Below are 13102 nucleotides of genomic sequence, written 5' to 3' on the forward strand. Positions count from 1 at the left end.
TAACAGTGAGAGTCCAGTCCATAGTGGGGCCAACAGGAGACCATCCCGAGCGGAGACAGGTCAGTAGCGCAGAGACGTCCCCAACCGATGCACAGGCAAGCGGTCCACCCCAGGTCCCAACTCTGGACAGCCAGCATCTCATCCATGGTCACCGGAACCGGAATAACCCGACGAGGGGGCAAAGGAGAAAAGAAAACGGCAGATCAACTGGTCTAAAAAAGGGGGGTCTATTTAAAGGCTAGAGTATACAAATGAGTTTTAAGATGGGACTTAAATGCTTCTACTGAGGTAACATCTCTAACTTTTACCGGGAGGGCATTCCATAGTACTGGAGCCCGAACAGAAAACGCTCTATAGCCCGCAGACTTTTTTTGGGCTCTGGGAATCACTAATAAGCCGGAGTTCTTTGAACGCAGATTTCTTGCCGGGACATATGGTACAATACAGTCAGCAAGATAGGATGGAGCTAGACCGTGTAGTATTTTATACGTAAGTAGTAAAACCTTAAAGTCACATCTTAAGTGCACAGGAAGCCAGTGCAGGTGAGCCAGTATAGGCGTAATATGATCAAACTTTCTTGTTCTTGTCAAGAGTCTAGCAGCTGCATTTTGTACCAACTGTAATCTTTTAATGCTAGACAAACAGTACCCGTTGTTTTTTATACAGTAAAATACTCGCAGTTTAGTCTCCAGAATTTTACGGTAATATTTAGTGTTTTTTACAACATATATTTGAATGGAAAATCTGTACTGTTTTTCAAAATTCTGTCAACTGAGCTGCCAGTTTTTTACCGTAAAAAACTGTGGTACCGTTATTCCAACAACAACCAAAGATTTTACGGTTAAAAAAGGCAGCTTTGTCACCAGAATTTTACAGTAGAAACAGAGGTAGAGTTGTTTCAATTTACAGTAATATGCTGCAAAAAACCATCGTAAAATTTTTCTCATGTCATTTTTACCGTGTACAATGTGATGGATAACTTGCTCTGAAATCAAATGTCAAGCAGGTTTTATAGTATTTATTTTTATTTTAACAAACAAAAACGGTGTTTGAAAAGTATGATAATACAATATTTGTTGCAATATTGCATATTAAAGTTTAAAAGGTATGCAATTTCATGTAGTACATATATTTTTTTCTGGAAAATGGAAATAACTTTATGATAAGGTGTTTTATTGATGCATATTTTTTTAGGCCTTTGAGGGCCACATAAAATGATGTGGCGGGCTAGATCTGGACCCAGGGCCTTTAATCTAACACCTGTGCCTTAGGTGTGAAGTGGACACAAGTATGGTGCAATTGGCCTAGTGTGAGTACCCCTTTCAACTATAGTGTTTATATCAAATGTTAATGATGACTGGCGTATTTAAGAGTCGATGAACTTGTGAAAACACTGACATGGTGCTTGAAGGCTGAACTTTTATCATTGTACAGACTGATCTGGTTTTTGGTTTGCTATGGGTCTAACTTTAAAAAAAAATTCCCCCCAAAAGATCCCCGAATTCTAAGGAATTATAAATAATTCAAAAAGTACATTCTATAATCATTCCTCCTTCAAAAAATAATTGTTAAACAGAATCAATAAAAGGCCCACAACTGCAATGACGTACTCTCTCATGATGAGTGTAAGCTAATTTATAATCGCAACTTTATGCCTCAACATGATTCAAATCATGATGCCTATGTTGTAAAGTTAAATGCAGTAAAGAAATGTTTAACATCACTTTGCAGCAGCTTCACTAGAAGGTGTCTGTACTGTAGCTACAGTATCAAATAAGATGTAAATGGCTCAACCCCCAACCCTAATCCATTTCACTTTAAGTATTTGCTGATGTACACATCACTGACGTTTTCTCGTCCCCATCACACATATCATACGTTCCATTCTTCTCACAAAGAAAGAGACTTGGATTTTTATTTTGACACTTTTGATTGTAAACAGACAATGTTTCTCTACGCAGCACATATTAACAAGGATTGGTCATGTTGGGCGGCAAGTTTTCACTTACGGAAAACTTCATCAAACGTGGGTTCTGAAAAACAAAAAGCCATCATTCATTAGTTGTGGGAACGTAATCAAATATTTTAAAACTAAACATCAAAAGTAACGCAATAGTGTAATTTTATCGTATTTTTTAGTGTCCTTTTAAAACATTAATAAATTTACTAGAGTCTCAATTGAAAACACATTATGAAGGGCACCTCCTATGCTTTTCTTGTTTGACTATGAATGTTGTTACAATGTTGGATACTTGTGTTAAACATTCCATCCATAGCTTTTCGACTCCCATGGATTCTTCTTTCATCACTCCAAATAACAGTTGTAAGTTTTACAGAATAACTAAAATTGTTTATACTTATTAAACAGTCACATGTGTAATGTCTGTGGGAGTGTTTTCATGCATATTTGTATGTGCCATCGTAATGTAATGACGCTGGCGTCGTTAGCATTAGCTAATATGCTAACACGTTTACAAGTGTCTGTGTTACTATTAACTAACAACGGAATTCTTTTTGTGTTGTTTCAGTTTTACAAATTCCTCAGTAAACTCATAAAGACGTCACAGTGGACTTATTGAGTCTATTTAGCTGATTGGAGAGCTAGCTTCTGCAGCTAATGGGTCCATGACGATGACTTCTGTTTTGTTTGATCAACTGTTTTACTGCTGTGTTACAGGCACCATTTGGAAACAATTCAGGTATGTAAATAAACATTTACAGAATCTTTCTTAGTCAATAACTAATTTTGCAACGTATATATCTGCTGCTTCTAGTCCGATGTGGCTAATATATGGAAAAATATTTTTTTCTTCTAAAATTTAGTCTGTGCGGCATATATCCCAGTTCGGAAAATACAGTATGTGTTCTTGTCTTACAAAAGGATTGTGAATAATAGGAAAATTGTGAAAAAAGTGCAATTCCCTTTAGCTATTAAATGTTGTTAAGTTTGTTACATTAGTGTTTAGTTTTATGAATTTATTCATGACATATTCTGGTCTTGGACTGCTTGCTTGTTTTCGGCATTTGCCAATGTAAGTTCTTGTGGTTTGAATGGTTTTCTGTTTTGAAAAATGGTTATGGTTGAGCTTTCATCTAACGTATATGGATAACATGTGTACAGTAAACGTACCTGGGAATTTAAACTCTGGAAAAGCTGTGAGGTCCCCACCGCCATAAAGCCTCTGTAGCTTAGCTATCTCCTCTGCGAGGGCCTTCTGGTACTCCGGACCAGCATCCACTGGCTCGCCACTAATTCTACAGAAGGAGGCACAAGATCAGGAAAGGTAAATTAGACTCCTTGTTAGCTATTTTGAATTGAAACAGATTAGCCAATCATGGGGGACAAATGCATACACTCTGACTCACAAATTCAGAGCTTTAAAAAGGTACACTACAGCATCAAAATGTTGACCTCTCAGGTCTGTTGGTGGTTTGTGAAAAGTCATGAAGACCTCTGCACAAAATTTGCTGTGATTCTTTAGCTGTTTACCGTCAACATTTTACGCAGCAGCCACAGCCTCCAAAACACTGTTTTTGTCACCCCAAATCTCACATAACAGAAATGCCCTCAAGTTCTCAACAGGGTTTTGGTCCGGTGAGGAAGGGGCCAGGCAATACTTCCATGCATGCAAGAGTTTGTTACCGTTTGAAAATAATGATCTTCCTGTAAGATGCAGACTTTTTCATCTAACACTGCATGATTAAAGTTTTAACTAAAAATTGGCAGTGAGCCTGGGGGTTGACACAGATGATGCACTCAATCATTTGTGTGAAGGGTAAATCGTCTTCTGGGAGAGTCGTTTTTTGATTGCAAACTTGTGCTTCTTCAGACACCCAGAGCCATCCAGCGTGTCTCTTGTTGCACAGCCATATTTAGAGGCAGTTGGATTATGCAGTCATCAGTGTTGGAACATTCCATCAATCAAGCAACGGCTCATTGCGTTGTTATTTTCTTGGCTGATTGTCAATATGCAGTTCACTTGTGTTTATATGTCACATTTCCCTTGCACCAAGGAATACAAGGGGCCAATGACAGGCTTTACTGACAAAGGCTACAACACAGGTCAAGGAAAGCAGCAGCTGTTCAGCCAATACTGTATATACAGTATAACCCATCTAACCACTGATAACCAAGTAAGTGAGCGCTACGTTCGTTGGTATCCAGGCATTCACACTTACAGTATATGAGGAAATAGCTATACTTCAGGAATATTCCTCATCACTTAAGAAAAACCAGAAGGTGGGGATTGTCACATCGGATAGTGATACTTACTGGTTTTGTGTTGAATACTGGCGTATGGAGTCCAAGAAGAGCTTTTGAATCGGGTCCATTTGAGCTAAGAATCACAAGTATACAAACAATTTTTTAAATCTTTGACCATTCAAAAACCAGAGCTAATCTTGGTTTTAACAAAACAAACACAAAAAACAACCCTTGTGTAAAACGCACAAACAACACACAAAGAATAGCAAGACAATAAGTGGCTACAGAAGTGAGAGAACAAGAGACCAGGTTAGGCAGACACATGAAGTGTAGTTTGGACATTCATGGCCCATCACTAGTTTACCCACAGTATCTGTGCGTGTGTGTCAAAACAAAATGCACAAGACAAGTGTACAATCTAAAGGAAAGTAAAGACTGCATGCCCAAATTATTTCCACTAAAGACTCCTAAATAAATGGGAAATATGTTAGGAAGGTCAAGGGAAATAATCACACACACATCCGAACCTTCAACGATAGGAAACCTCTTTGGAACAAACATTTGCAGTGAAAAGAGAGATAACATTAGGGAAATTAGCAGGCAGACTCTAGAAAAAAGTCCTAAAGTAATACAGCTTGTCAAATTATTGTTAGTAAATACTGTGCCGTCAATACATGCTTTAGTAATTAATTTGATGTACAGGTGGTCGCCGGTTTAAAATGTTTTTTGGTTACGAACAAGTTCCAATAAATTTATTAAAAACTAAATTGTGATCCGTAAACATTATATTTTTGAAAGAATACATTCATCTTTGTGCGCCACACAGAGCACGGAAATACTGTTCTTCCGCAGGCAGAGTTTTCTGGGGGCAGTGCGCCAAACAAACGTAAAAATTAGGTAAAAAGTAGGGATGTCCAACAATATCAGCCGACCGGTAATTATATCGGTATACCTGTATCAAACTGCGTTGTGCACCACAGTGCAACATGTTTGCTGTTAGTATCTTTTGAGTGTGGTATTATATCCAAGTTTGACAATGTATCCTTTAGATTATAAAAATACAATTTGCAAGATGAGTGTAAAGCGATGGTTTTGTGAGGGGGAGGTAAGGTGTCTTCCTTCAACACTTCAAATATCACACTTCAGAAAGAATCACTCTGAGTCACACGCAGCATCCACGCAGCAAAGTAATGATAAGTAGCGACCGTCTGTAATGAAAAAAAAACCTACTCAACTATACTCTGTTAAAATGGAGACAAGAGACAAGACGGATAAGGTAAAAGAAGAAAGGAGAAAATAAAGTATGTGACAGCATCTAAGAAGTTTTTCTCCTGCATTGCCGCACAAATCTTCAACCAAATCGCAACGCCTTAATGCCATTAACATTATCAATAAAGAATAAAGACAAACATACAAATTGTAATGATTGTATCAGTCCAGTTTCATGTTTTGTTCTCATACAAATGTTTGTGTCACACCAAGATTTACAGTTATATTAATTATATGGTTAACAGCATTGTCAAATTAAATTACTTTATGTTAATGTACTCAAAAACTAACCTTTCTAACTTGTTGACAGTAGAACATTGTATTTCACTTATTATTGCGCATGATTTTTATAAATGACAATTTTGTTGAGACAAAACGTCAGAAATAAATATGGCACTTTCTCGAGGGGTGCACAAAAAATGTAGGAAAGATAATTACATATTAATAATTATAATAACTCGAAAAAAAAAAACGCTCCATGCAGCTAGATTACCCGTATCAAATCAAGTGCTCCTTTTTTCCTACCTTAGGACCTTATTTACTGTTTCAGAAGAAGACTTTTCACGTCCTATTTGCATTAAAAGTTCTGCAAACATTCCGCGAGGATGGAAAAAACATCAAGCTTCAACATATCCAACCACATCTGCGCCCTGAAACGCTGCCAACGCTAAGACAGTGTTTCGAAAGCCAACAAAGATGCCAGCACACAGACGCAATGAAGCAGAAACTCCAGTTAAATCTAAATTTTCAAAAATAGTACCTATAAATGAGTTATCAGTATTGGTCTTGACAAGCAGGACGTTATCTCTATTGGCTTGAAAAAAAATATTTGTGCATCCCTAAATTGTTTTAAAACTAATAACTACACTCCAGTATTTGTCTTTGTTTAAAAGTGTTTATTTGTGAATGTATCCAGCGGTATCACATTAAAAGAGCATAATCTGTTCATTTATCACACCACATGTATCCTGTCATTAGTTTGAGGAAATAACTGCTATTGGTATCTGTTGAAATTGGTATTGGAAATGAAGTGTTGGGCAATATTTGCTAATCGGATAAGGGTAAAAAAGACACTATCGGACATGCCTTTGAAACAAGTAAAATTAGACATGGCAAATTGTTTAGAATGTGTATAAATCAACATAGACCGCATGGCCAGCCTGACCCACTCAAACGCTGTGACTATCATAAGGACAAAGATGGTATCTTTGAACATGTAAAAAGATCTGTTCCTATGAAATGGACAGTGACAACTAAGCAGCATAATGGTCTCACTATTGAGACTTCCTCCTCCAAATAAGCCTGTCTCTCTCCCTCTTGCAAAATCCTTTCCAATGTGCAAGACATTAAAGAGTTCTTCTCTTAATTACCATTTAATTTTAAAGGCCTACTGAAATGAATTTTTTTTAGTTAAACAGGGATAGCAGATCCATTCTATGTGTCATACTTGATCATTTCGCGATATTGACATATTTTTGCTGAAAGGATTTAGTAGAGAACAACGACGATAAAGTTCGCAACTTTTGGTCGCTGATAAAAAAAAGCCTTGCCCCTACCGTAAGTAACGTGACGTCACAAGCTGGAGTGCTGCTCACATTTCCCTATTGTTTACACCAGCAGCGAGAGAGATTTGGACCGAGAAAGCGACGATTACCCCATTAATTTGAGCGAGGATGAAAGATTTGTGGATGAGGAAAGTGAGAGTGAAGGACTAGAGTGCAGTGCAGGACGTATCTTTTTTCGCTCTGACTGTAACTTAGGATTCATTGGATTCCACACGTTCTCCTTTTTCTATTGTGGATCACGGATTTGTATTTTAAACCACCTCGGATACTATATCCTCTTGAAAATGAGTCGAGAACGCGAAATGGACATTCACAGTGACTTTTATCTCCATGACAATACATCGGCGAAACACTTTAGCAACGGAGCTAACGTGATAGCATCGGGCTCAAATGCAGATACAAACAAAAGAAATAAACCCCTGACTGGAAGGATAGACAGAAAACCAACAATAGTATTAAACCCTGGACATGTAAATACACGGTTAATGCTTTCCAGCTTGGCGAAGATTAACAATGCTGTTGCTAACGACGCCATTGAAGCTAACCTAGCAACGGGACCTCACAGAGCTATGATAAAAACATTAGCGCTCCACCTACGCCAGCCAGCCCTCATCAACACCCGTGCTCACCTGCGTTCCAGCGATCGACGGAAGGACGAAGGACTTCACCCGATCATCCGTGCGGTCGGCGGCTAGCGCCGGCTAGCGCATCTGCTATCCAAGTCAAAGTCCTCCTGGTTGTGTTGCTACAGCCAGCCGCTAATACACCGATCCCACCTACAACTTTCTTCTTTGCAGTCTTCATTGTTCATTAAACAAATTGCAAAAGATTCACAAACACAGATGTCCAGAATACTGTGGAATTTTGAGATGAAAACAGAGCTTTTTTGTATTGGATTCAAAGGTGTACCAATACTTCCGTTTAACTAGTGACGTCACTCGCATACGTCATCATACAAAGACGTTTTCAACCGGAAGTTTAGCAGGAAATTTAAAATTGCACTTTATAAGTTAACCCGGCCGTATTGGCATGTGTTGCAATGTTAAGATTTCATCATCGATATATAAACTATCAGACTGCGTGGTCGGTAGTAGTGGGTTTCAGTAGACCTTTAACTCATGTATTGAATGTTTGTATTGCTGTATTTAATATTTCCTTCATGTGTTCTGTGTGCATTGTGACAAACGTAGGTGTTGATTTAGCTATAGATTATATATAACTCAACTTACATCACAGCCTAGAAAACGCAACTTGTTCATAGCCCGAGGACCACCTGTATAGTGTAGCTGTAACAAAAAATCTTAAATAAAAAAAGTACTCCCAGCACATTTAAGATGAAAAGAATGTGCAAGTCTTTTTTTACTATTGTCAAGTTAAATAATAAGGATGGTAAACTACAGGGTCCACAGAGGAAAATAGAAGGATTGTGGGAGAGTTGGGTTAGGCGTTTTTTGTGTATACCCGCATGTGGTTCACCAGATGGCTCTTCCAGCAGCATCTCTCCTGCATCTTCATCTATAACGGGAGCACCGTCCGACACCTCATGTGCGTCATGTTCAGGGGCGGAGACATCAGCTGCAGCCTCAGCAGTCACAGGTTCAACTACAAGTGGAACAGCTTCTTCCACAGGAGCAGCATCAGCAACAGGTTCAGCTGCAGCTTCTACAGTAACTGTTTCAACAACAGGTTCTGCTGCAGCTTCTACAGTAACTGTTTCAACAACAGGTTCTGCTGCAGCTTCTACAGTAACTGTTTCAACAACAGGTTCTGCTGCAGCTTCCAAGGGGGTAGCTGTAGCCACAGGCCTAGCTTTAATTTCAAGAACAGACTCTGACTCATCTTTCATAGGGATATCTTCAACAGCAGGCACTGCATCAGGTTCAGACACAACCTCGGCTGCAGCTTCTTTAGGGTGAATAACAGGGTCTGCAACTGCTTCCATGGGGCCATCTTCAGCCAAAGGCTTAGCTACAACTTCTGCAACAGGCTCAGCCACATCTTTCACAGGGGTTTCTTCAACAACAGGTTCTGCAGCTACAGTCGGAGCTGCAGCTTCTACACTGACTACTTCAATAACAGGTTCTGGGGCATTCTCCATGGGGGCAGCTTCAGCCACAGGCACAGCTGCAACAGGCTGGGCCTCATCCTTCACAGGGATTGCTGCAACGACCGGCTCTGCGGCTACATCTGCAAGGGGAGCTTCAGCCACTACATTCGTCCCAGCTTTCACGGAGGCGGCTGCAGTCTTGGATTCTGTGGAAGATTCCATCTGGGCAACTGTGTCCACAGGCTTGGCTGGAGATGTCACACTTGTAGTTTCAGCCACAGACTCGAACACAGCTTTGGCGGCCACAGTATGTAAAGGGGCAGCTTCAGACACAGGATCAACTGCAACTTTAGCTTCTGAGAGAACAGCCTTGGGCAAATCTTCGAGGACTGTGACGGTTGATTTGGCAGCAATTTCAGCTGGTGGCGCAACAGAAAATGCAGGATCGGCTTCAGCAACACGATTGGTAGCCTCTACTGCAGGCACTGCTACAACAGTCTCAGGTTTTACAGTTGGGACTGAAGGATGTGCTGCTGAACTGATTGTTGGTACTGAAACACCTTTCTTGGGAAAGTCATAGTTCTTGTGCTGAACAAGTTTCTCTATATCGAAGTATGTTTTAACCTGTTTTTTGTCTAGGATGAAGAAGCCAAGCAGACAAGGTAAAACATTTCATTAATACATTCACAATATGGAAGAATAAAAAGAAATGTCCACTACATTGCAAATTTAACAAGATTCAACATAAAAACATCTAGTGAGTTGATATCCGATTCTGTGCAAGCAGTATTGCATACCTGCCTAAATAAAGAGAGGATTACATAAAACTAAATAGATACTACAAAACACTCTACACAAACTGGGACTTTAGGATTAAAAATAAAAATGATAAATAAACAAATATCTTTCAATAATTGTTGTTGGTTTGAATTGACAGGATCTCGCATTCCTGTCTTTCACATCAGTGTACCCAAAATGTGTAATAAATATAAATATACAAGTACACAGATCTGCTACACAGACTTAATAATGTTCAGAGACTATTTAGAGTGGACCCTCAATAGTATTTTACAAAGTAAAGTATACAGTGGTACCTCAGGGTACGAGCTGTCTCTTAGCCAATTGCTATGCTTTGGGTTGCGTGCAAAAATTTGGGTTACGAGTCACCCCACTGCTAGCAGGCGTAGCGAATGTCACACGGAACCCCGTAAGATCTGAACAAAATCTCAGATCTTACTCGCAAGCATTAGGTTATAGCTGGAGATCGACATAACTTGGATTTTCCAACCATGGGGAAGAAAAAAGTGAGCGTGAAGTACAGTGCTAAAAAGAAGCGGACGATATCCATTGAATCAAAGAAGGAAATCATCAAAAATATGAGCGAAGGTGTTAGCTAAGTATCTTGGTAAAGCCGGTGGAGCATAGCACTGCTAGTCTGCATCATAATGAAACAAAATGAGTCGATAACTCCAGCCAAAGACGTTAAAATAATAGCTTAACGATGGACATTCATCTATGAAAATATGGAGAAGCTGCTGATGGTGTATTTAACTGAGAAGGAGTTATCGTAGAAGTCTGTTACCAGGTAAATGTTGTACATTATTATTACATTACATTATAAAACTGCTGCAGTTATCTGTAGTACATTCCATCATATCTGAAAGGCATGTTAAAATTGTGCTGTTTTAGCGGGGCCAATCACGGAATAAACTAATTGTAATTACTCTCAATAGGTGACGCTGATTCGTAATACAAGTTTTTTCAAGGTAAGAGCTGCGTCACAGTCTGCTCATAGACTTAGATTGGTCAGATCTAGTCAGACTAGATCTAACTAAGTCTTTGAGAACGAACTGATGAAGCCTACTGGGATAAGCGGCGAAACGTCTTCTAAGACAAACCAAACAGTCCAGTTGTGATCGATTGAATGTCCCGAGATGATAATGACCTGCATGAATGAGAACATTCATAGACAACCAATTAAACTCATATCCTAAAGTACCACTGTACAAAGCTGTGAAAGCTGCCAAGGCCAAAAATAATATCTGCATGGAAAATTGCTACCTAAAAAGAGCAGTTTGTCTAATTTACACAAACTTTACTATATGAACAGTCCAGAATTTGTTTGGTAGATCTATTGTAGCAGAGCGACACAGAATGTAAAATAAATCCATTAAATAAAATGTAATCAATTAATTTGTATTTGATTGAGGAAATATTGGTTCTCAAATTACTTACTTACTAAAATCCCAATACCACACGCTTAACAGCATGTGCAATTTATAAAATAGTGTGGACTTTTACTTTTAGTAGGTGTGTTGCATGCAATTTACTAAGACTGCGTGTGCAATTGTAAGGTGGTGCAGACCGCCTTACTTAAATGCAGATTTTGTGTGTACGGAGACACTCTCATTTACTGCACATTCATGTTATCATGCTCCTACCTGTGGTGTTTTGCTATGTTTTCAAACATGCAGGAGAATTGTTATGGGCTTTTTAGAAACAGTCGTGCAGTGCTACATTGACACGACTTTTTCTTTCTCTTTTTTTTTTCCTTTTTCACTGCTGAAGGTGCATGAGAAGGAGGCTGGACTTACTCCGCTCAAAATGCAAAAATTCATATTTCAATAAGTTTTTTTCACATATGAAATATTTTAATAATATATATCATATGTGAAAAAAACAAATGTCATTAAAAATACTAAGGACACCAAAACGCCTCACTTTAATTAGCCCCTTAAGTCCTCTAGCAGCTATAAATTTTATAATGATGTAGATCAGTGGTTTTTAACCTTGTTGGAGGTACCGAACCCCACCAGTTTCATATGCATATTCACCGAAACCTTCTTTAGTGAAAAAAAAAAAAAGTTTTCAAATTCAAAACAAAGTTATATATTGGTAACACTTTAGTATGGGGAACATATTCTAAGTAACAAAGACTTAATTTAGAGTTATTTGGTTAGGGTTATTTGGCTAGGGTTATAATAAGGCCATGCCGAATAAGTGCAGGACTAATAAGACTAAAAAACTCCTTTGTCCCACACGCCATTAGACTGTACAACTCCTCTCTGGGGGGAGGGGGGTACTAGGATGACAGAGATGCAAAACAATAACAGTGCAATACTTTTTCATAACACGGTCACTACTGTCTAGTTTCTCTTGTTATATTCTTATTTTACTGTTATATTTGTATTCTCATTGTTGCTTTTTATTTTTATTCTATTGTAATATTTTTCTATTTTGTTTCCATTTATACCCCCATTATTTACTTTTTGAATTCGATCTCAATTCTGTACACTGCTGCTGGAATTTTAATTTTCCTGAGGGAACTCTCCTGAAGGAATCAATAAAGTACTATCTATCTATCTATCTATCTATCTATCTATCTATCTATTAATAAGTACTTAATAATGACTAGTTAAGAGCCAATATGTTACTAATTTGCATGCTAATAAGCAACTAATTAATGGTAAATATGTTCCCCATACTAAAGTGTTACCAATGTTTATTACTGGTGCACAAAATGAACCGTGCATGAACACCACCTTGCTTTTTCAAAGAACAAAACCAACACAGTGCATAAACTCACAACAAATTACACACCTGCAAATCAGTGTGACTTCTGCTGTTGCCGTATCCGTAATACGCCGATAGGGAGAAGTTTTTATTTACACGTTGAGTCACGTGTGTTTTGACCTCCGCTGAACCCCTGAGCCCGACTCACCGAACCCCTAGGGTTCGATCGAACCCAGGTTAAGAACCACTGATGTAGATAAATAAACAATGTGTCGAATATTTTTCAGTTCTACCGTCCAAAGTGTTGACACACACACGTGGGACTGAGGATTATCGTCTGTGCATCATCCGCCTGTGCAGCGCAAGCACTGATCCTGCAGCCGTGTGTGGAACTGTCAGTTTGCACGTCCTTCTAACACGAGCTAAATAAAGCGCAAATACATAAGTGCTCGCACAACAGTGATGAATGTTGATAAATTACACTGCGCGTGCTAAATAATTGTA

At 38.7% G+C, this 13102-nt stretch overlaps 1 protein-coding gene across 3 annotated transcripts in view; it reads right to left on the bottom strand.

Moving 5' to 3' along the window:
* Positions 1 to 1161: 1161 nt before the first annotated feature.
* si:ch211-140m22.7 (uncharacterized protein LOC570370 homolog) overlaps positions 1162 to 13102 on the bottom strand; it is a 15735-nt gene continuing 3794 nt past the window's right edge. The window contains exons 4-8 of one of the 3 annotated variants that reach the window (XM_062067734.1): positions 8764 to 9720; positions 8500 to 8724; positions 4274 to 4337; positions 3131 to 3255; positions 1162 to 2033 (exon numbers count right to left, since the gene is read on the bottom strand). In XM_062067734.1, coding sequence (XP_061923718.1) covers positions 2002 to 2033; positions 3131 to 3255; positions 4274 to 4337; positions 8500 to 8724; positions 8764 to 9720 — 1403 coding nt within the window. In that variant the 3' untranslated portion in view covers positions 1162 to 2001. Of the gene's footprint in view, positions 2034 to 3130; positions 3256 to 4273; positions 4338 to 8499; positions 9721 to 13102 lie in introns of all 3 variants that reach the window. The other 2 variants (XM_062067733.1, XM_062067732.1) reach the window with 2 other exon arrangements.

The sequence above is a fragment of the Entelurus aequoreus genome, linkage group LG13 (genome assembly GCF_033978785.1).
Source record: "Entelurus aequoreus isolate RoL-2023_Sb linkage group LG13, RoL_Eaeq_v1.1, whole genome shotgun sequence".
Classification (NCBI taxonomy): Eukaryota; Metazoa; Chordata; class Actinopteri; order Syngnathiformes; family Syngnathidae; genus Entelurus; species Entelurus aequoreus.